The sequence below is a fragment of the Protopterus annectens genome, chromosome 2.part1 (assembly GCF_019279795.1).
Source record: "Protopterus annectens isolate FY-2018-M chromosome 2.part1, PAN1.0, whole genome shotgun sequence".
NCBI classification, from domain to species: domain Eukaryota; kingdom Metazoa; phylum Chordata; order Ceratodontiformes; family Protopteridae; genus Protopterus; species Protopterus annectens.
In genome coordinates, this window is record NC_056729.1 from 1,080,829,807 (window position 1) to 1,080,852,889 (window position 23,083).

The 23,083-nt window shown below is 39.2% G+C and overlaps 1 protein-coding gene across 1 annotated transcript in view; it reads right to left on the reverse strand.

Annotated features, from left to right (window-relative positions):
• The window catches only part of LOC122794936 (adhesion G-protein coupled receptor F1-like), a 596,440-nt gene that overhangs the window by 30,614 nt on the left and 542,743 nt on the right, over positions 1-23,083 (reverse strand). The window contains exons 7-8 of the mRNA XM_044063531.1: positions 14,047-14,088; positions 13,904-13,963 (exon numbers count right to left, since the gene is read on the reverse strand). Of these exons, the coding sequence (XP_043919466.1) occupies positions 13,904-13,963; positions 14,047-14,088 (102 nt within the window). The remainder of the gene's footprint in view (positions 1-13,903; positions 13,964-14,046; positions 14,089-23,083) is intronic.

Genomic DNA, 23,083 nt, shown 5'->3' on the forward strand with positions numbered 1-23,083 from the left:
CAGATTGTGGCATATTGACAGTCTGTGAGACATGTACCATAAAAGTCAGATAGCAGAAACCAAACCTCAGCTCGAGCAGGGCCAAATAACGTTCCACAACACTTCTTGTAGGTTAAAAGACACTGGTTTAATGTTCACAAACAAATCCACAAAAACGAACTCCTAGTTACAAGGCAAACTCCTGGTTAAGCGCTTTCATCTGAAGGACTCAGATTTCATCAGAACCAATATTCAACATATTGATTACATTTTATATGAAAAATGGCGTCAAAAAACGTAATTAGAATCATTTCTTAAAGATACATGTCCAAAATACACTTTAATACAGTTACTAATACCTTATTTTATACTGAGAAATGACAGTTAATAACTGCTGTTACTTGATTCTCAAAAAAAATGAGAAAGTAATATAGCATTATAAAGAAGTACAAAGTGAACAATGCTTATAAAAATTAGTATATTAATAAATATAATAAATACTATTTAAATATTATTATTAAAAATGTTGTTTAAAAATACCGTAATAAAATCTGTATGTATGTAGAAATACGTGAATATGTAGTAGGAAATTGATACATAAATTACAACTAACAACAAAAAATAGACATGAAAAATGGTAATTAAAATTATAAAAATCCTGTCTTGGGCTTATACCCTGTCCAGACTTAAAAATGGCTTAATACTAATAAAGTCATTTAAACCAGGTGCAGTGGTGGCGTCACAATATATCTGCCACTCACTTTCTTTGTATGCTAACCATGTTTTCCAATTACCACCATAAGATGTTTTTTCTACCTGGTCTATAATCATAAATCTGAAAGTATGGTCATCACCCTTCTCCAAGATATGCTTACTAAGAGCATTTTTTGTATCTTTCTTCTTGATTTTGTAAAGATGTTCGTATATTCTGGTCTTAAATTTTCTCTCTGTCTTGCCTATATAATAGGCAGGACAGAGAGAACAATTGGCCAGATAAACAACCCTCTGACTGTGACAATTTCCAGCTATACTCCTACACCTGGTTCTCATCATATTGTCTAGAGTGACCACACATTCATCATTAATACTTTTACATTGCTTGCAAGAACCACATTTTTTCGTAGCCTCTCTTTTCCTTTTTGTCCCACCCAACGCATTAACTTCCAAAAGTTTTTTCAAGTTAAGTGCAGTTTTGTAGACACAAACAGGGTTCTTGTCGAGATTTGTCAAATTACTGTCAGGAATATTCAGTAGTTCCCAATGCCTTTTTATTATTTCTTTTACCAAGTTTGAAAAAGGACTAAACATAATAATGCAGACTGTCCTGCTAATTTGGGAATTTTTCTTTTTATTTTCTACTAAATCCTGACCTAACAATGGTTTATATTTCGTACCCCAATTTCCTTTAACGTAATTAGCCACATCCTGTACCATTCTTTTTGGGTACTTTCTGTCCAAAAACATCCTTGCAATATTTACTATTTCTCTTTCCATACTCTCCCTAGAAGAGCTCATCCTCACTGCACGGATGAACTGGCCCTTGATCACATTTTTGAACACATGTTGTGGATGGCAACTACTGAATTCTATATAGTCGTTTGAAAAAGTAGACTTTCTATATATTTGTGAAGTAAAGCCATCTGGGGTGGTACTAATAAAAGTGTCTAAGTATGGTATACCAATTTTATCTACCTTATATGTGAACTTTAAAAAATCGGTACTGGAATTTATGTAGTCCATAAAAGACCTAATATCTTCTGAGGGCCCCTTCCAGATAATGAACAAGTCGTCCAAATATCTGGAATAAAGGGAAATGTGTTTGAAAAATTGACAAGGGAACAAGAACAAAAACGCTAACTAAATCGTATGCAGCAACTATGTCTAATGGACTAGTGACAAAACAAGGTACAGAACTAAGAGACTGTGCTATGAGTTCTAATTGTAAAAACAGTTTTAAACATGTCAAACAGCAATGTATAAATAATGATGGAAATGACTTTTTAAATGATTTTTTGAATGAAGAAAGAGATTACTTTTCTGAAGGGGTTAATAACAACATATTTAAGGAAAGAAAAGCATACCCTTCTGAATATATAAAAGATAAGATTACTGTTTTAGGTAAAAAACTAATTTTACTGAAATGTGCAAAAATTGACAATGCTTATTTGGGGAAATGCTTAACTATGGGCATTGTCCCAAAGGGGATTAGATTTTTTAAATTACCCCTTGGTTTAAAGTATGAAGACGATGTAAAGTGTGATTTTAATGAAATGTTTGATGAGTTCGGGTTTTGTTATATTAAGAAACTGATCAAATATAATGATGGGAAAATTTCCCTTTTATTAAATGAAGTGGAAACTTTGAATGAAGAGATAGTGAACAATAACAGATTTGATGAATGGCAAGATTTATATCAAAAGCAGTTTTTACATGCTGAAAACAAAGCCAAATCTGTATATAGTAGGAAATTGAAGAAAATTGATAGGGACATGTGCCTGTATAGGGAACATAAAGTATATACTTGGCCACGTCCATTAGAGGGTAGGAAAGTTAACCATGGACAAGAAGTCATAGGTATGAATTTTTATAACGGGATGGAGAGGTTTGAAGAAAATTTAAATTTTCAAGGGGGGAGACATCACCCTGCACCCAAACAATATCAGAGGAAATAGTAAAGGTGAAAAAGGATGTTATTTTTAACAAAGATGAAGTTTTAGTTTGTGATACTACACTTTCAAACAACGATTCTCTGACTTTGGACTCATCGGGTCACAAGGACAGAGACATGGCAGCTCAAGGGATGGACAATAGTCCAAAAGGGCAATTAATTATGAATATGGAAGTCATAAATAATCAGGGTCCCTCAGTTCTTTCCTTTGCAGGTTTTAAAGTATATAATTACACTAACTTCTTTATTACAAATGAATTTTTTCAGTTATTTAGTAAAGGAATGAAGTACATCCCGTCTGTCAATTTTAAGTTAGTAGACACAATTAAGGAAATTAAGTTATTTTGTAGGAGAATCAACTTGGCTGTACAATTCAAAGGCGACTCTGACTAAGGAACAAAACAGAAGGAAGAGAGACTCAAGAAAAGGAGTACGTATATACCTAATCCTCACCCTCAAGTAGGAATATTTGAAAAAATGGTGTGTAGAGACATTTACAGACTAAATAGGAGTATTATTTCCAAAAACAAATCTAGTGCCCCCTTTGAAGACAACTTGACTAGAGGGGAGAGAGAATGTTTGCAAAATGTGGTCAACAATAAGAATATTAGATTAATGAAACCAGACAAGGGAGGGGGTATTGTCATTTTTGATTCAGAAAATTACAATAAGGCAATTCAGGACATACTGTTTAACTCAGAAAATTATGAAGAAATTTCAATAAACCAGATAAATATTGGACATCATAGAATTGATTTAATAATAGAAGAATATTTGTTAGATAATCGTATATCTGAAGAACTCTACAATTTTTTGAGGAATGAGTTCCCAAGGATTGCTAGGATTTTCGGAATCCCCAAGATTCATAAATGTATAGACACCCCACCCTTTAGACCCATTATTTCTGGTTCACATTCGAAGACATACAATATGGGAGTTACTATTGACCACTGGACCAAACATATATATAGTAAAGTTCCCCATATGATAAAAGACTCTTGGGAATTTTTGAGTAGAATTACACCGGATGTTTGGTCTAAAAATCTTACATTCTTAACTATAGATGTGAAAGATTTGTTTTCATGTATTCCAGCTTCTACAGGGTTGGAATTTTTTGAACAAAGTTTGAAAAAGTATTCAGGGTTAAGCTGGGACAGAATTAGCCTGATACTGGACATGATGGGGCTTATTCTTGACCACAATTACATCCTTCATGAAGGAGAACACTTTAGGCAGACCAGGGGAGTGGCTATGGGGGCATCTTGTGCCCCCATATTTGCCAACCTGGTCATGCTAGAATGGGAAAATAGGTTCTTGTTCCCTTGTCAATTTTTCAAACACATTTCCCTTTATTCCAGATATTTGGACGACTTGTTCATTATCTGGAAGGGGCCCTCAGAAGATATTAGGTCTTTTATGGACTACATAAATTCCAGTACCGATTTTTTAAAGTTCACATATAAGGTAGATAAAATTGGTATACCATACTTAGACACTTTTATTAGTACCACCCCAGATGGCTTTTCTTCACAAATATATAGAAAGTCTACTTTTTCAAACGACTATATAGAATTCAGTAGTTGCCATCCACAACATGTGTTCAAAAATGTGATCAAGGGCCAGTTCATCCGTGCAGTGAGGATGAGCTCTTCTAGGGAGAGTATGGAAAGAGAAATAGTAAATATTTCAAGGATGTTTTTGGACAGAAAGTACCCAAAAAGAATGGTACAGGATGTGGCTAATTACGTTAAAGGAAATTGGGGTACGAAATATAAACCATTGTTAGGTCAGGATTTAGTAGAAAATAAAAAGAAAAATTCCCAAATTAGCAGGACAGTCTGCATTATTATGTTTAGTCCTTTTTCAAACTTGGTAAAAAAAATAATAAAAAGGCATTGGGAACTACTGAATATTCCTGACAGTAATTTGACAAATCTCGACAAGAACCCTGTTTGTGTCTACAAAACCGCACTTAACTTGAAAAAACTTTTGGAAGTTAATGCGTTGGGTGGGACAAAAAGGAAAAGAGAGGCTACGAAAAAATATGGTTCTTGCAAGCAATGTAAAAGTATTAATGATGAATGTGTGGTCACTCTAGACAATATGATGAGAACCAGGTGTAGGAGTATAGCTGGAAATTGTCACAGTCAGAGGGTTGTTTATCTGGCCAATTGTTCTCTCTGTCCTGCCTATTATATAGGCAAGACAGAGAGAAAATTTAAGACCAGAATATACGAACATCTTTACAAAATCAAGAAGAAAGATACAAAAAATGCTCTTAGTAAGCATATCTTGGAGAAGGGTGATGACCATACTTTCAGATTTATGATTATAGACCAGGTAGAAAAAACATCTTATGGTGGTAATTGGAAAACATGGTTAGCATACAAAGAAAGTGAGTGGCAGATATATTGTGACGCCACCACTGCACCTGGTTTAAATGACTTTATTAGTATTAAGCCATTTTTAAGTCTGGACAGGGTATAAGCCCAAGACAGGATTTTTATAATTTTAATTACCATTTTTCATGTCTATTTTTTGTTGTTAGTTGTAATTTATGTATCAATTTCCTACTACATATTCACGTATTTCTACATACATACAGATTTTATTACGGTATTTTTAAACAACTTTTAATAATAATATTTAAATAGTATTTATTATATTTATTAATATACTAATTTTTATAAGCATTGTTCACTTTGTACTTCTTTATAATGCTATATTACTTTCTCATTTTTTGAGAATCAAGTAACAGCAGTTATTAACTGTCATTTCTCAGTATAAAATAAGGTATTAGTAACTGTATTAAAGTGTATTTTGGACATGTATCTTTAAGAAATGATTCTAATTAAGTTTTTTGGCGCCATTTTTCATATAAAATGTAATCAATATGTTGAATATTGGTTCTGATGAAATCTGAGTCCTTCAGATGAAAGCGCTTAACCAGGAGTTTGCCTTGTAACTAGGAGTTCGTTTTTGTGGATTTGTTTGTGAACATTAAACCAGTGTTTTTTAACCTACAAGAAGTGTTGTGGAACGTTATTTGGCCCTGCTCGAGCTGAGGTTTGGTTTCTGCTATCTGACTATTTGTGGTTTTGCCTTCGGGTTGTTTTTTGGTCTTATTTTGTTGCTTGAATGTACCATAAAAGTACCTGACATGCAAAAGTTGTAGATGCAGCCAATTTTGAACCATGAACACCATCAGTCATGCTGTACTTAGCCCACTGAAAGTGTGTTTAATTCCTCTCCCTATCAACAGCAGACAGAGATACACTTTGACCCCTGCATATTGTGGAAAATAGAACATGTACACAGGTTGTTTGGGACAGCCCTGGGATTGTGTGGTCTGCTGATATATCCTTGCAAACATACTGTTACTGCAGTTGTAGGGGAACACTAATGTGTTGGGGCTAGGGGTCTCTAGCGTTGGCAGTCATGCGTCTGTCCTATGACCCTGCTGTTTGGCATTTCCCTTGCATACTGCAGTGAGTTTTGCTGCCTTGTGGCCTAATGCATATTATAGGGCAGTCAGTATTGGAGAGAGTACCTGTTGTCCCGCATAGCTGTTAGTTCTCTGCAAGTAGCCCAGTAGCCCACTCTATTCCCTTGCATACATTCAGCAGGTCCGTACATATACATATACATATGCTACCATAGTCTAGAACCCAGTACATTTGTTGTAAAGGACAGTGACTTACCTTGTGAATACAACAGTTAAGATACTTGCGTTGCAGAGCTGACTCTGTCTGATGCACACCATACATAGCCAGTACATGGTAAGGTACAGGTTGTGTGGTATATCTGGCATCCTTTTTACTATGTATGTGAGTCAGAGTAAGACGCCAGTCCGTAAGACCCTAGGTTGTCAGTGCATGTGCTATGTGTTGCCTCTTTGACAAGCCCAGGGCATATTGGGCAAGTCTACATCTGCCTACAGAGACAGCCTCAGGGGGATACTCCTGCAACGTCCCCTGTGGGTGTGGCTGTGGGGACCTTGGCATTGGTGGGGGGTTGTGTGTCCCTTTCCTGTGAAGATCCTGCCATGACTGTTTCCACGGGATCATATTGTGTAGCATGGCACATACTCTGAACATCTGTGCACATGCAGCTGGAGAGTACTGCAGGGCTCCACCAGATATATCAAGGCACCGGAACCATGACTTGAGCAGCCCAAACACACACTCTATGACGTTCCTAGTTTGTGAGTGTCCTCATTATGGCATTCTTCAGTAGGTGTGTGTGCATTTCTGATGGGTGTCATCTTGCACTGTTCCAATGAGTAGCCAGCTTCCCCCAGTAGATGACTGCATGGGATGTTCCCCACGGCAAACATCTGGTACAGTTGTGATTCATGCCAGATATGGGAGTCATGATAACTGCCAGGGCTGCTAGCACACACAATAATGATAATGCTCAGGGCATTGCACCTGCCTGGCAGTTGATGGAGTGATACCCCATGTGGTTGACATAGACTCTGCCCTCTATGCCATGGACACTTCTGTGTTGCCATGTTTGTGAACACCCCTCAGCTCTGTTTACTGGATGATGCAGCTGCTTACTTCCGTGTAAGCTCTGTGCCACTATGCCCACATGGAAAATTAATCCGTGTAGGCTTTATTGAATTCCCCCTAATGAGCTGCACTGCTTAACATGCATGGGAAGTTTATTCCACAGGTTTGAGTGGTGCTGGATTATAACACTTTCCATCCACCATGTTTTATTTTTCTTTTAGTGAAGATTTATATCCCTGGTTCTTGTATTGGTGTTGATACTGGAATTGCATAAAATATAGACGTTGAGGATAATTGAGTGCCTAATGACATGGTAAGTGAGACAAAGCTGTCCTCTCAAAAGTCACACTGAGTAAAGTTATAGAGCTTCCAGCATCTCTCGGTAGCTCGGGATGTTAGCCCTGTGATCTTTTTGGTTAAGAAACTTTGAGGTCTTCAGAGACACACATACTAAAAGGGTCATTGTACTCAATAATTGGTTTATAAATGCTGAGTATAAGTGCGTGATTATTGCCTTAGGCCTTGATGATACTCCTCTGGCAATTAGCTGTTTAAATAAAAGGAATTCCTAACAACTGCTTCTGCATAATGGCCAAACAGAGGGAGCTGTCAACCCAAGTACCTAGGTCCCTAACTACACTTTCGTTTTGCAGAGTTGTGTTGTCTACTTGCTACAATGAGTGCAAGGGTTGTCTACGAAAAGTGATGATAATACATTTTTTTTGCATTTAGTTTTAGCCCACTTTTAGTCCACAAAACTTTTACTGGGGAGAGTTATTTCTGGAGGGCTTGTGTATCATAGAATGACTTTAACAACAACCACCCCCAGTTTGCAATTGTCTACAAACAGTGTTAGCTAGAGGTCTTAGCTCTCTGCTTAGAAATCTGAAAAGTAAATTCCAAAAATAGAGTTTCCAGCACAGTGCCCTGAAGGACATCGCTGGTTGCTTTCATGCTTTCTACTGAGGTACCTCTAACTCATCCTGAATGGCATCTGTCTTTCAGCCACTTTGCTTTTAATCTTATTACATGTGTGTCGATGTGTAAACCATTTAGCTTTTGTATGATGTCATTGTGAGGAATGCTTTTAAAGGCCTGGGACACTTGGGGAAGGGGAATAGCTGAACTCTGTGCAGACTGTCGGTCAAAGTAAGTAGTGAATACTTATATGGGACTGTGTGTGTGTGTGTGTGTGTGTGTGTGTGTGTGTGTGTGTGTGTGTGTGTGTGTGTGTGTGTGTGTGTGTGTGTGTGTGTGTGTGTGTGTGTGTGTGTGTGTGTGCACGTGCCTGTGTGCGCTTGTTGTATGGCCACTGCTTACCATCGAGCAGCACCGCTTATTTGGGTTTGAGCCTTAGAACTGATCTAGTTCTCATAATAAACACCCTATTCCTACGCTAAAGCCTAGCACTACCCTATTCCTACACTAAAGCCTAGCACTTGCTCACTAAAGCAATTATATAAGTCAGCACTAAAAAATTAAAAGCACTACACCCTCACAAACTCCCCTTGAGTAACTTGTTCCCCATTGGCCCTTTTTTTCAATTATAAAGGAATTCCCAATACTATTCTAGCATGTCCAAAGGTCAGTTGTCAATCTCCTCTCCGGTCCAGCTGGTGAACCTGGGAATCTTGAGGCAATGTTACAACTGCCTAATGTACACAGACAACCCTCTCCTCCTCCCAACAAATTCCAACACATGTGAGAGATGCAACCATATAGCCAAACTGGAGGCTAAGCTCTCTCAACTCAGTACTGGCGTAACCAGTCAGGAGGAGAAGGAAACCACACTCACTACAATTCCAGTCTCACATAGACCTACCATGACAGCAAACCAAACACATAAACACACAAAAACATACTTGCAGGCTCTAAATAAAAATCTGCCTAAGCAGCAGAGACCTCCAAAGCAGACACCCAAGCAACCGCTACCCCAAAACAAAACACGTGCAACACATAGCTCACAAAGCCAGTGTGCTGAACAGTCACAGCCCTTAAGGCTAAACAACACACCTGATACACTTGTAATAGGTGACTCTATCATCAGGCACACTGACGTCTCGCTCACCAGGCTAAACAAGGAGAAGGTCACGGTGAGCTGCCTATCGGGCGCTAGGATCCGCCACATAATACGAGCACTCAGGTCACTCCAAGGCAAGTACAAATATGACTCAGTCATTGTCCATGCTGGTGTGAATGACCTGAGACGTACCTCCCTGGACTACATGAAAAGAGACATAGAGGAGCTCTCTGAGCATGTAGCCCAGGCCGGTATGACCCTGACCTTGAGTAGCATCTTACCCTCACCAAGAATGATGCCACAGTATGAAGACAAGATTATCAATTTCAACAATTGGCTTAAGTATTGGTGTCATTCAAAGGGTATCTAATGCCTGTCAGCCTGGGATGACATGCTCGACAAGCCACGATGCTTCGCTAGGGACGGCTTGCACCTGTCACCCCTGGGCTTTTGGATATTGGCAAAGGCTCTTGCTACCCCCATAGTGCCTTTTTTAGGCAAGGCTCAAAAGACAAACCCACCTCCATAGGTATCACAAGGGATAAGAAACTAAGAGTAATGCTACTCAACACCAGAAGTCTAAACCTCAAGATGCATGCACTCGAAACTCTCCTTAGCATGGAGAACATCGATATCTGTGCAGTAACAGAAACCTGGTTCAAGGCTCTCGAGAGCACCCCAGCACTACCAGGTTATACCTCATACCATGCTTTTCGGCCCCAGAACTTGGACCGAACCACAAAAGGTGGGGGAGTATCAATATTCGTCAAAGATACCCACACCTCCAGGTTGGTGGCACAGCACGAAGCATCAGAGACTATCCATGTGCAACTAACAGTGGGTAAAACTGCCTTCCAGTTTATAGCCTGCTACAGACCACCCTCCCAAACCCAGGAACCCCACTCGGCCTTCCTGAGAACACTGGAAAATATGAAGGTCTCTCCAAACACCATTATATTGGGTGACTTTAACTACCCAACCATAGACTGGGAGCATTACTCTAGCTCCAACACCCTAGCCCAAAGGTTCCTAGAATTTATAAACTCAAATGATATGGAACAACTTGTTACCACTCCCATAAGAGGGGAAAACATACTGGACCTGATCAACACCAACATGTGGACTCTATGCTCCAGACCAGAAATGTATCCCTCACTGGTAAGATCAGGCCATAAACTAATCTCACTGGATATTCACATCCCGACCCCACCCCATGCCCAGAAAACCACAGTGAAAAACTTCTCTAAAGCAAATTTCACACTCCTCAAAACCAAGGTGGAATCCTTCAAAGCCCCCGGGCCTGTGGATAAAATGGCCCAGACCACAAAATCCTTTATAAACGCATTCTATGAACACCTTCAGGAATGCAAGGATCATGCAATCCCAAATAAAACCAAGACCCAATCCTCCAAAGGCAGACGTCCTGTCTGGTGGACCCCAGCCATAAACAAACTATACAATAGAAGGAGGAAGCTACTACATGACAGAGCAAAATCCCAAAAAGGGAAGGCATCTCTGATCAGTATTAGCAAAAAACTATGGGCACTCATAAAATTGTCCAAGGCCAGCTTCGAGAGAAAAATTGCACAGGACACTAAGGATAATCACAAGGCTTTCTTTAGTTATGTTAGGAACCTGGGTGGGAATTCCCAGATATGCTCAGAATTAGTCCAAAATGACAAAAAATACACCGAACCCACAGACATTGCCAACATCCTAGCAGACAGGTTCAGCGCAAACACCCCCCCTCCCCACCAAAAGGGCTAATATCTATCCCAGTAGAGTGCTGCCCCCCTGACATCTCAGATGCTCAGGTAAGACCTGCCCTCTCCAAAGCAAGAAACACAGCATCAATGGGACCAGATGGTGTCCCGGGCTGCGTCCTACATGAACTCCAAGAAGAGCTAAACCCAAACCTAAAACTACTGTTCAATCTCAGCCTTACTACAGGATATGTACCCAAAGAGTGGCGTACAGCAACAGTGGTCCCTCTCCACAAAGGTGGTGCCTCAACAGATCCTGGAAACTATCGCCCCATAAGTCTCACTAGCTTGGTCTGCAAAGCTATGGAAAGGATCATCATGGACCTTATAAATAAAGATATTGGGGACCTACAGACACTGGATCCTACCCAGTTCGGCTTTGTTAAGGGCAGATCCTGCCTCTTAAACCTGGTCGATTTCTTTGAAACAGTCACCAAGGCCATTGACAAGGGGAAGGTGGTCCACACAGCCTACCTGGACCTCGCAAAAGCCTTCGATACAATACCCCACTCAGGCATTATAGATAAGCTCACCAGCTTAAATATAAACCCCTGTGTCACTAGATGGGTTGCAAACTGGCTCAAGGACAGAATCCACATAGTTAGAATAGCTGGAGCCATGTCAGACTCCAAACCAGTTACAAGTGGCGTCCCATAAGGCTCAGTCTTGGGACCTCTCTTGTTCGGTATATAGTTCTCGGAGGTACAGGCCAACATGGAAGTACTGTGGCTGACCAAGTTCGCAGATGACTGCAAACTGGGTGCCATAATAGACTCTCCAGCCGACACAAGCATCCTCCAAAAGGGCCTCATAGAAACAGTCAAGTGGTGCCAGAGCCATGGCCTCAAGCTAAATGCCAAAAAGTGTATAGTCATCCCCTTTGGCAAAAACAAAGTGCCCACAAATTACCACATAGGTGGTAATCCATTAAGTACAGAAGAAGTAATTAGGGACCTGGGGACCCAAGTTGATAGCAATCTCTCATTTGACAACCACGTGGCCAAAGTGGTTAGAAAAACATTTTATATAGCCCACCTAATCATGAAGGGATTCACATCTAGATCAGGGGAGGTCATCGTGCCTCTTTACTCATCCCTCATCAGGCCCATAATTGAGTACAATGCCCCTTTTGGGATGTACCTTACCAGACACCTGCAGCAACTGGAAAGACCTCAAAAGTACCTCACCAAGAGGATCAAGGGGCTCAAACAGATGCCGTATGCTGCCCGGTTAAAGAAACTCCAGCTCTACTCAGTGGCATACCGCCTGCTCAGAGGCGATCTGTGCCTGACGTATAAAGCCATGTCCAACCCGGAATTAATGGACATACTGCACCTCAGAAAATCCAAATCCCATCGAGCTACGTGCTCGAGGGACTTAAACCTCAGCACTGAAATAAATAGGACATGCTGGAGGGACAGATTCATAACCCAGAGGCTCCCTTCACTCTGGAATAAAATTCCAGTCCAGGTTAGGCAGAGTCCCTCATTGACTCTCTTCAAGAGGAATCTTGATGAGTGGATGGGAGATCGTAGGTTTATCCCGGGTATCACTTCTGTGTCACTGTTAGACAGAGGCACAGTATACTAACCTCGAAAAAGGGCATAGCAAAATTAATTTAAAATGGGTGGCGAAAGCCATACACACTCTGGCTAGGCTTATAAATGCCCTAGGGCAGATAGCCTAGTATGAACCTATGAACCTATGAACCATACCTTGTGGTTACAGAGTATGCAGGTAATATATGTGTGGAGTCTGTGTGTATGGGTCTGTGTATCTGTGTAACTGTGTTTCAGTGTCATTGTGTCTGTATATAACATTTTCCTATGTGTGCATGTTTGGTCTACGCTATCACTCAGGGACAGGGTGACTAGATAGATCCTGTACCATATGACATAGCTCTTCTTAGCCTTCGTTTTCAAATAATGTCCAAGGTATGTGCATAATATCAGTTTTGTGTGTGTGTGTGTGTGTGTGTGTGTGTGTGTGTGTGTGTGTGTGTGTGTGTGTGTGTGTGTGTATGTGTGTCTGCACATACACATATATGTGCTCACATGCATGTGTGTCAGCATGCGTGAGCACACATGGATATGTGTGTCGGGGACGTTTGCAGCTGTGGATGATTTAGTAGGATATGCACTGCATTATAGCATTGGATGGTAAGGGCACTGAACAGAGCTGTGAGAAAATGCTCAGATGTGTAATTCATAGTCATGCAATTTAATACACACACACACACACACACACACACATATATATATGTATATATATATATATATATATATATATATATATATATATATATATATATATATATATATATACCGTATATATATTCAAATGTACTTACTGTACTTACTTAGCTCTTAATCTGTGAGGATGTTTAAAGACCTACCCATGCATTCCTATGACATGTGTATTCCCCTTATATTTTTAAGTACAACTAACCCAGAGATGAGCAGAACATGTACATGCTGCCTCTATCCATGAGGGGCAAGGATACTAAACCAGGGTTACCATCAAGTTGTCCACATTACATTTAAATAGTGTTAGAAAAGTACTTTTCATTATTTGGTCAGGAAGATGATTCTAAAGAAGTGGAATTGTCTGTGATTTACACCTGTTCTTCCAACAGACTCTATATGTGTTGTCAAAGAGATTGAGATGTCTTGAGTGGAAATTTGTACCCCTCATTTCATCTGTGAACAGGCAATATAGCCATTGTGTGTGTATGCGAGATACAGCTATACAAATACATGTAGATGTGTATGCATATATATATATATATATATATATATATATATATATATATATATATATATGTGTGTGTGTGTGTGTGTGTGTGTGTGTGTGTGTGTATGTGTGTGCGCAATGGAAATCACACAATATATGCATTTTTTTCTGAGCCATATTTTTGAATGTTGAACATATTTCATTATATGGAGTAGGCAGTGCTTACCTTTGTGGATTTTGTTGTCAGCATAGATAGTAATCTTTTTTGCTTTAATGCTTGTCTGACCTATGATGACAAGGAATTAATTGTTAATGTAAATGCTCCTTGTCATACGACCCTAGTTATGCTTTGTAGTTTTAATAACTTACCTTAGAATCTAACAAGGTTGCAAAGATCAAGATAAATAAGCCCTATGAAAAGAAAACACAGTTATTTTTAGATCACATAACAATTATGTTCATAATATTATCCACATCAATTATGTAATGGTATATTTATGGAGGTGATAAACTATGCTGCTATAACAATATGTATGACATTGTGTTTGAATGAGCTATAAATTGAGAAAACCTAGTTGGTGAAACACATTTTTACACAAGCGAGATTCATGTCCAGCCTGATTAAGTGACTTGTTTAGAACCACACATTATGTAAAAGAGAAATAAGGGAACTAAAAGAGGAATCATTTATAATTTGAATAACCCCAACAATGTGGAACACTGCCAGATTACTATGACTTTATGCTCAGTGCAAAAATAGTGAAATAAGTTGTCAGAATATAAGAGCTGTATTAAACATTAGACAGTAACACTGTATCATCGAAAAATGTCTTCATGGTGCTCTACCCTTTTTTTTCATTTAGCCTTGATCTGATCATGCTGAGTTGGATAAATACTACTTATCTCTAACAAATCATTTACTGGGATGGTTATTGAGAAAATTGTTTGTTCACATAATTTGATTCAGTTCTTAAAGAATGCTGTGCTCATGACTCTATCCATTCTATCTTCTATACTACTCATAGTACTGAGATGTCCCTTATATGGTTGTGTAATGACCTCCTAATAATGAGAATACAATGGCAGTTCTGTCATCTGGGACTCCACAATCTATCTTTGCCTTTTAACTAGACGGATCATACCACTTTGCTGCATCAGTTTTAAATTTACTGTGAAGTTACAGGAGCTGTCCACAGACAGTTGGCCTCCTACCTGTCATATTGTACTCAGCAGATTGGGGACTGAGATAAATTAACTACCTTCTTATCTTTTCTCATCTGGAGTTCCACAAGGTTCCACTGGGTGAGCTTATAAGAAAGAACGGGCTTCAGTATATTTGTTTTGTTAATGATACACAGCTATAGCTCTGCTTCCCTCAAGAAAAATTATCTTCAATAGATATTTTTGAGGAAAACCTGTAATGCATCCTAGATTCGGTGATTGGCAATCATCTCAGGGTTAAAACATCCAAGACAAATGTCATAACAATTCACTCTACCTTAAGAGACTCTAACTACTACATCTTTAGCCCTATGTCTGACCATTGGTATCATTTACCAACCAATATTATTCAACATTTCTGTCAATGGAAACAGACTTGTTTTCCTTGCTTTCATGGAGAAGGTTAAAGATCTCTGTCTAATTATAGATGACAGAGTCATACTTGGGTAATACATGTCTTCTCTCTTGAAAGCATCTTGTTTTCATATTTATAAACAACTCCCATATTAAGTATCTTTTTCGTTTAGAAGACGTCTTTATGGTGGTGCATGCCATGGTGCATTCACTTATTTATTAATGTAATTAATTTTAATGTTACTTGCTAACAAACAGCTTAATTGTTTGCAACTGGTTTAGAATTCCACAGCTTGAATTTACTGGTACTCTGGATTTCTTTCATATGTCTGCAGTTTTACTGCCTATATTGCCAGTCATTTGATCTTTGTTACCTGTTAAAGTTTTGTTGTCAGTTTACTTAACCCTCCGCGATAAGTGACCCCAGTATAAAGAGCTCTTGACACCCTACAGTTCATTCCAGCCTCTTCATTTTATCTTTTCCAGAGTTACTGGAGGTACCCAGAGTGCATTTAGAGGCATCTGGTTTTCAATTCCTTGGCAACGACCATGTCTCTGAAACTTTCTTGTAAGGTGATGAGGGAGTGTCGTAGACTGCTGTGATTTAAGAGGTCCATTCAAATGCATCTGCTTGCATTAGCACAGCTTATTGATTAACATTAGCACTACATATCTAGCTGTTTATTGTGTTTTACTGCCAGCATGTTGATTGCTCATCTCACCTCTATTGTTTTAGTAAACCTTATTATAGGCATATATAATTGTCTCTGAGCCTGGTCTACACCCCACATCAACTATAATATCAGCATTTTCTGCACTACCTAGTGATTTCCATTACCTCAGTTTCTTTGACTATCTAAGCACAAATTGCATGATCTAGTATCTATCTGACAAACCTAGTAATTTACCTCTTCAAATGCTCAATGTTTAACATACACTAATGGATAAATGTATGTTAAACTGTGATAGCAGCTTCTATCATCATATGAATGAAATATAATCAGCAAATGTATGTATAATTGTTAATGAGTGTTATTAAATAACTGTATATCTGACTGAATATATGGTTAAAAATGCTTGAAAAATGTTGGAGCTTTTCTCCACGGGTCTCCACTGAAATTTTTCTTTTTTACTAAACACAGTCAGAGGAAACAAAATAAAAATAAAATACATAAATTATTTTCATTGATTATGTACATTTTTTCTGTTTATTTATAGGTTTTAACTCTATGGTGCTTGTTTACAAGTCCTTTAATAACATTGAACTTGACATTTATTGTTTCTGGATACCAGATGTTCTATAATACTCCATTCTGTCCTATACTAGTATTTGAATAGCAAGTGCTATGGTAGCAATACACATCTTACAAAACACAATTTAGTATACCAAACAAAATGCTGAACATGTTGCTAAAAATTCCTTATCTACTAATCTTTATATATATAAATATATATATATATATATATATATATATATATATATATATATATACTGTCTCTCTCTCTCTCTCTCTCTCTCTCTCTCTCTCTATATATATATATATATATATATATATGTATGTGTGTGTGTGTGTGTGTGTGTGTGTGTGTGTGTGTGTGTGTGTGTGTGTGTGTGTGTGTGTGCGTTTGTATGTGTACTTATTTGACATCATAGGTTCATAGGTTCATAGGTTCATAGGTATGTGCTAGGCTAATGGCTCTGGAGCCTTTACAAGATTAGCCCATAGGATTACCCTGGCATTGTGCCACCCAACCTTAGTTCCCACTGGCTCTGTCAAGTAAAGCCACTGGAGTGATTCCTAGGGTGAAGTTTCTATTTTCCATCCACTCATCAAGAACTCTCTTGAAGAGGGCCAGTGAGGTGCTCTGTTTGACATGTATGGGAAGTCTATTCTATAGCATGACCAGTCTCTGGGTTATGAACCTGTTCCTCCAGCATGTTCTGTTGATTGTGATAATGAGGTTGAGTTGTCTGCATGTGAGCATGTGATGTGGAGGGATTGGGATTTCTTTAGTTGCAGCAGTTCTAACATTGCTTGGTCAGACATGGCTTTGTAAGTAAAGCAGAGATCCCCTCTAAGTAGACCATATGAAACAGAAAATAGTTGAAGTTTTTTGAGTCTGTCCATATAGGGCAAATGTTTAAGGCCTAGGTTCCTCTTTGTGAGGTACTTTTGCAGCCTCTCCAGTAGTTGCAGGTGTTTAGTGAGGTACATGCCAAATGGGACATTGTATTTGATGACTGGCCTAATGAGGGAAGAGTGGAGGGAGACAATGACCTCTTTCTTCCTGGATGCAAAACCTTTAGTAATGAGATGTGCCACATAGAAGGACTGTCTGACCACAGTGCAATGTGGTGGTCAAAAGAAAGGTTGCTGTCAACCTGTGTTCCCAGATGTCTTATAACACCTTCTGTCTTCAGTGGACTACCATCGATGTATTAATTCATGGGAACTGGGTTTTTCCCAAAGGGGATGATGGCACATTTTTTGGCATTGAGCTTAAGGCCATGGTTCTGACACCAGTCGTTGGTCTCAGTGGCCATTCTGTAGGATGTCAACATCACTTGGGGAGTTAATAATAGCTCCTAACTTGCAATCGTCTGCGAACTTTGTCAGCCAGAGTCTCTTCATGTTGGCCTGGACGTCAGAGAAGTAAATACCAAACAGGAGAGGACCCAAGACTGAACCCTGTGGGATTCCACTCATGACTGGTCAGCAGTCTGACTTGGAGTCAGCTACTTTCACACTGTGGGTTCTATCTGTGAGCCAATTTGCAACCCACCTAATGATATAGGGGTTGATGCCTAGCCTAGTGAGTTTTTCTATGATTCCTGGGGGGAAATGGTATCAACATAGGCTGTATGAACCACCTTGCCTTCATCCACAGCTCTGGTGACTGACTCCAAGAAGTCGACCAGGTTGAACAGGCATGATCTACCCTTCACAAAACCAAACTGTGTGGGATCCAGAGTTTGGAGATTCCCTATATCCTTCTTTATTAAGTCCATGATGATGCATTCCATAGCTTTGCATATCAGACTCATCAGGCTAATGGGGCAATAGTTCCCAGGGTCTGTTATCGCACCTCCTTTTTGGAGAGGGATGAATGTAGCAGTGTGCTATTCAGTAAGGACAAAACCTATGGTGAGGCTGCGATTGAACAGGTCACAAAGGTGGGGTACCAGTTCACTCTGTAGTTCATGTAGAACACAGCCACGGATATTGTCAGATCCCATTGAAGCTGTATTCTTGGCCTTGGACAGTGCTGTTTTTACCTGTGCAGCAGTAATACTGGGTGCTGGCAATCTACTGGTATTGTGATTGGTCCTTTGTGGGGAGGGTTAAAGTTGGCACTGAATCTGTCGGCCAGTATATTGGCAATATCTGTTGGCTCAGTATAGGAGGTACCATTGTGCAGTAGCTCAGAGCAAATCTGGGTATTGCCATGGAGATTCTTTACATAACTTATAGAAGGCCTCGTGGTTGTCTTTACTATCTGCTGCAATTCTGTTTTCATAGCTAGCTTTAGAGGATTTGATGAGGGATCTCAACATTTTGTTGAGGCTGATAAGGGAGTTTTTCCAGTCTTGGGACTTCATCTTATTCCACATCAGTTTCCTCCTGTTGTAGAGTTTCTTTATGACAGGGGACCACTAGATTGACTTCCTTTTTTGGGAGGAGAGCGTCTTGGTTCTATTGGGTATGGTGAGATCCATGCATTTGTGTACGTGTTTGTATAGTGCATTGGTGTATGATTCAGCAGTCATGCAACTATTCTCCATTTGCATGGGTGCTGTGAAATTAGCCACCTCTGTTTTAGGAGCCCAAAGTTAGCTTTGGAGAAGTTTTTCATGGTGGTTACCTTTGCGGGGGGGGGGGGGTTTCAGGTTGTGGATTTCCAAGGTGATTAGTTTGTGCTCGGATCTAACGAGGGAGGAGTTGACTATTGGTGTCTAATGGTCGCCCATGTTAGTAATGACCTGGTCAAGGATGTTGCTACCTCTAGTGGGGATAAGAACAAGCTGGTCCAGGGCACTAGAATTAATGAATTCCAGGAAACGTTGGACAAGTGTATTGGTACATGAGTAGTTTTCCCAGTTAATGGAGGGGTAGTTGAAGTCACCCAATATGAAAGTGTTAGGTTGGGCCCTAATATTATCCAGCGTGCTTAGGAACGTGGAGTTTGATTCTTGGGACATGGTTGGGGACTTATAGCAGGCTATGACTTGAATTGCTGTCTTACCCAATGTTAGCTGCACCTGATGTATCTCTGATGTATTATGTTGGACTACCAGTCTGGAGGTGTGTGCATCCTTTATGAATATGGAAACACCACTGCCTTTGAAGCTTCAGTCCAAGTTCTGGGGCTTAAAGTGTGGAATGAGTTATAGTCTGGTAGTGCAGGGGTGCTTTCTGCAGCTTTGAACCAAGTCTCTGTTACAGCACAAAATGTCAATGTTCTCCATTTTAAAAAGTGCTATGATTGTGCACATATTGAGATTTAGACTTCTTCCGTTGAGCAGCATGACCCTCAGATTGCATTTGTTTGTAGCTGTTGCAATGGTAATTTGGTCTTTGGAACACCACCAAAAAAAGGCACTATAGGGGTGGCAAGACTCTTGGCCAGTATCTAGAAGCCCAGGGGTGACAGATGCAGGCCATCTCTTGCAAAACATTGAGGTCTGTCAGTCATGTCATCCCAGGCAGACAGATACTGGATCACCTTAGAATGACACCAGAAACTTAGCCAATTGTTGAAATCATTCATTTTCTGCTTGTACTGTGGTATCATTCTGGGTGATGGTAGGATGCTGCTCAGGGTTAGGGCCATACCTGCCTGGGCTACATAATCTGAGAGCTTTTCCATGTCTCTTTTCATGTAGTCCAGGGAGGTACGGCAAAGGTCATTCACACCCACAGCTACAATGACAAAGTCATGTTTGTACCTGTGGTCGAGGGACCTGAGTGCATGTGTTATGTGGTGGGTCCTGGCACCTGAAAGGCAGCTGACTGCTACTTTCTCCTTATTCAGCCTAGTGCATGGGATAGTGTGCCTCACTATTGTGTCACCTATGACTAGTGTGTTTGGCATGCTGTTTTGCATTAGGGGCTTTGATTGAGTGGCACACTGTTTAGGAGAGTTATCTCATGATTAGTGTTGTTTTGTGCTGGTCAAGTGCATTTCTGCCTAGGAGGTCTCTGCTGTTTGGGTAGATTTTTATTGAGACCCTCCACGAAAGTGGGTGTGTGGTTTGTTTTTTTTTAAGTGAAGGCAGTGCTGGTGTGTGTTCTGGAAGGCTATGTGTTCCATGTGATGTGGTGTTAAGTGTTGACCTTCCCCTCTTGACCAGCTGTTCCAGTCTTGGCTGGAGAGTGAGAGGCTTCCAATTTGGATATATAAGTGCATCTCTTGCAAGTCTGAGTATTGGGAGGTAAGAGGAGAGGGTTGTCAGTGTACATGAGGCAGTTGCTAAATTGCCTCATGGTGCCCAAGTTCACCAGGTTAATAGAGGAAAGTACAAGGAACTGTCCTTTAAACATGCCTGGAAGGGTGGGCATTAATAATATGTACTGGAGCTGTTTCCTTGTAGAACGTTTAGTGCTGGTAGAACTTTTGTGTGCCACAATAATTTCTACAAGAAGTCTGGTAAAGTGCTAGACTAATAAGGTAGTAAATGTGCAGGACAAGAGAGAACTAGCAGATCCAAGCAAAAATTGAAAAGTAGACTTTGGCACCATTCAGAAGCTTACAACAAACAGTACTGGATATAGCAAGTCTGTATCTGGACTAGACTAGTTACAGGAAAGGAGGGAAACAAGCACAAACACGGCCTTTTAAACAATATAGTTGAAAGAGATTTAAAACTGCCCAAACGGCCAATAAACTACAATTTCTGAGGCAGAAACCACTTCTCTTGTGGTAGATAGGCTACTTAGTGCTTACCACTTGCACTGGCAAGCTAGAAGGTTTCCATCCAACATAGAAAGGCTTGGGGGGCTCAGAAGCTTAGAAACAGTCCTGGATACAGCAAATCTGTATCTTGACTAGACTGGTTACAGGAAAGGTGGAAAACAAGCGCAAATGTGGGCTTTTAAACCAGAAAGTTGAAAGATATGGACAAACTGCTCAAACAGCCAATAAACTACAATTTCTGGGCCAGAAACCACTCCTCTTGTGGTAGATAGGCTAGCTAGTGCTTACCACTCCCAATGATAAGCTAGAAGGCTTTCCTCCAACACAGAAAGGCTTGGGGGCACAGAAGCTTACAAACAGTCCTGGAAACAGCAAATCTGTAGCTGGAGTAGACTAGTTACATTAAAGGCAAGAAACAAGCTTAGAATTTTTTTATGGAGAAGCAGCTAAAACAGCATTACAAACAGTGCAGTGCAAGCTAGCACACTTGTGTGTATAGCAATATTAAAGCAAATACAGTTTAAATAAATGCAATTTATTCAAACTGTATACTGAACTCAATTATTATTTTATTCAAATCTGAATAGTTAAAAAGTGCCAAAAATATAGTTATCAGCTGAGAAGCATACTCAGTTGGAACACAAGGAGATTTTAGCAAAGTTTTATTTTTTTTTTTTTTTTTAGTGAAGTGGAAAGAGAGAAAACAGGAACAGAATATAATTCAAGGTTAAGAACCTAAGTGGGTTGGTCTTCTCAAATGTTCTCTCTGTATTAGGTAGAATGGGCTAATGACACTAGACTGGAAAGAATGTCCCAGATCAAATTTACAGTCGGGGGGGGGGCAACTGCAAAGCCACCAAGTATCTATTACAGCTACTAACTACACTATTTTAGGCAGAAAACACTAAAGAAATGTTTATCACAGCATAAAAGCAGCAGTGAGACACTAAATGAAAGTTTTAAACAGATAAAGGAGCTAGGAGACTCTGGAGAATGCATTTAATTGCAAACAAATCAGTTATATGATACACTCCTTGGCAGGAAATCAGAACAAACAGATGCTTAACAAATGGAGAAAATTTCCAGTTAATATCTTACACACAGTGCTCTGTGTTCTCTATCAGCAGAAGATGGCTGCCAGAAACACAAAAAATTCGACAAACAAAACAATGAGGCCTGGATAGCAGCAGGCCTCTGTCCAGACTATGCTACCTGACTAGAACACAAAAACATCAAACAATGCACAGAAAAGCAAAGAAAGAGTACTCACAAGAAGAAAATATAATTCTCAGTATGTAAAGCAGTTTACAGTTAAGTAATTCAGTAAAAATGCAATTATAGTAATGAAACACTAGCAATGAAAAATACAGTTAAAACAGTATAAAACAGTACACAAATGCAGTGAAACAGTAAAAAAAAAGCTTTATAACAGTGCAAAATGTAGTAGATTGGCTGTATATCACAATTATAAGCATTAAGAAGTGCAATTCAACGAAATAAATGTCAGAAATAACTTAGTCTGCTCTTGGAGTCGTAGGGAATGTCTGCTTTGTCCCAGTGATGAATCACCACTCTACAGCCTGGCAAAAACAAGCCTCCTACCTTCTCTTTATAACTAAAATAACTAACTCTGAGATTTCCATATCTTGCTAGATTTTGATAGCAAACCTATCTATCTATCTATATATATATATATATATATATATATATATATATATATATATATATATATATATATATATATATATATATATATATATATATATATATATATATATATATATAAGTATACATATATATTTAGATCAATATATATATATATATATTTATATATATATATATTTTTATTTTACTGACAGTGCTATATATATATATATATATATATATATATATATATATATATATATATATATAT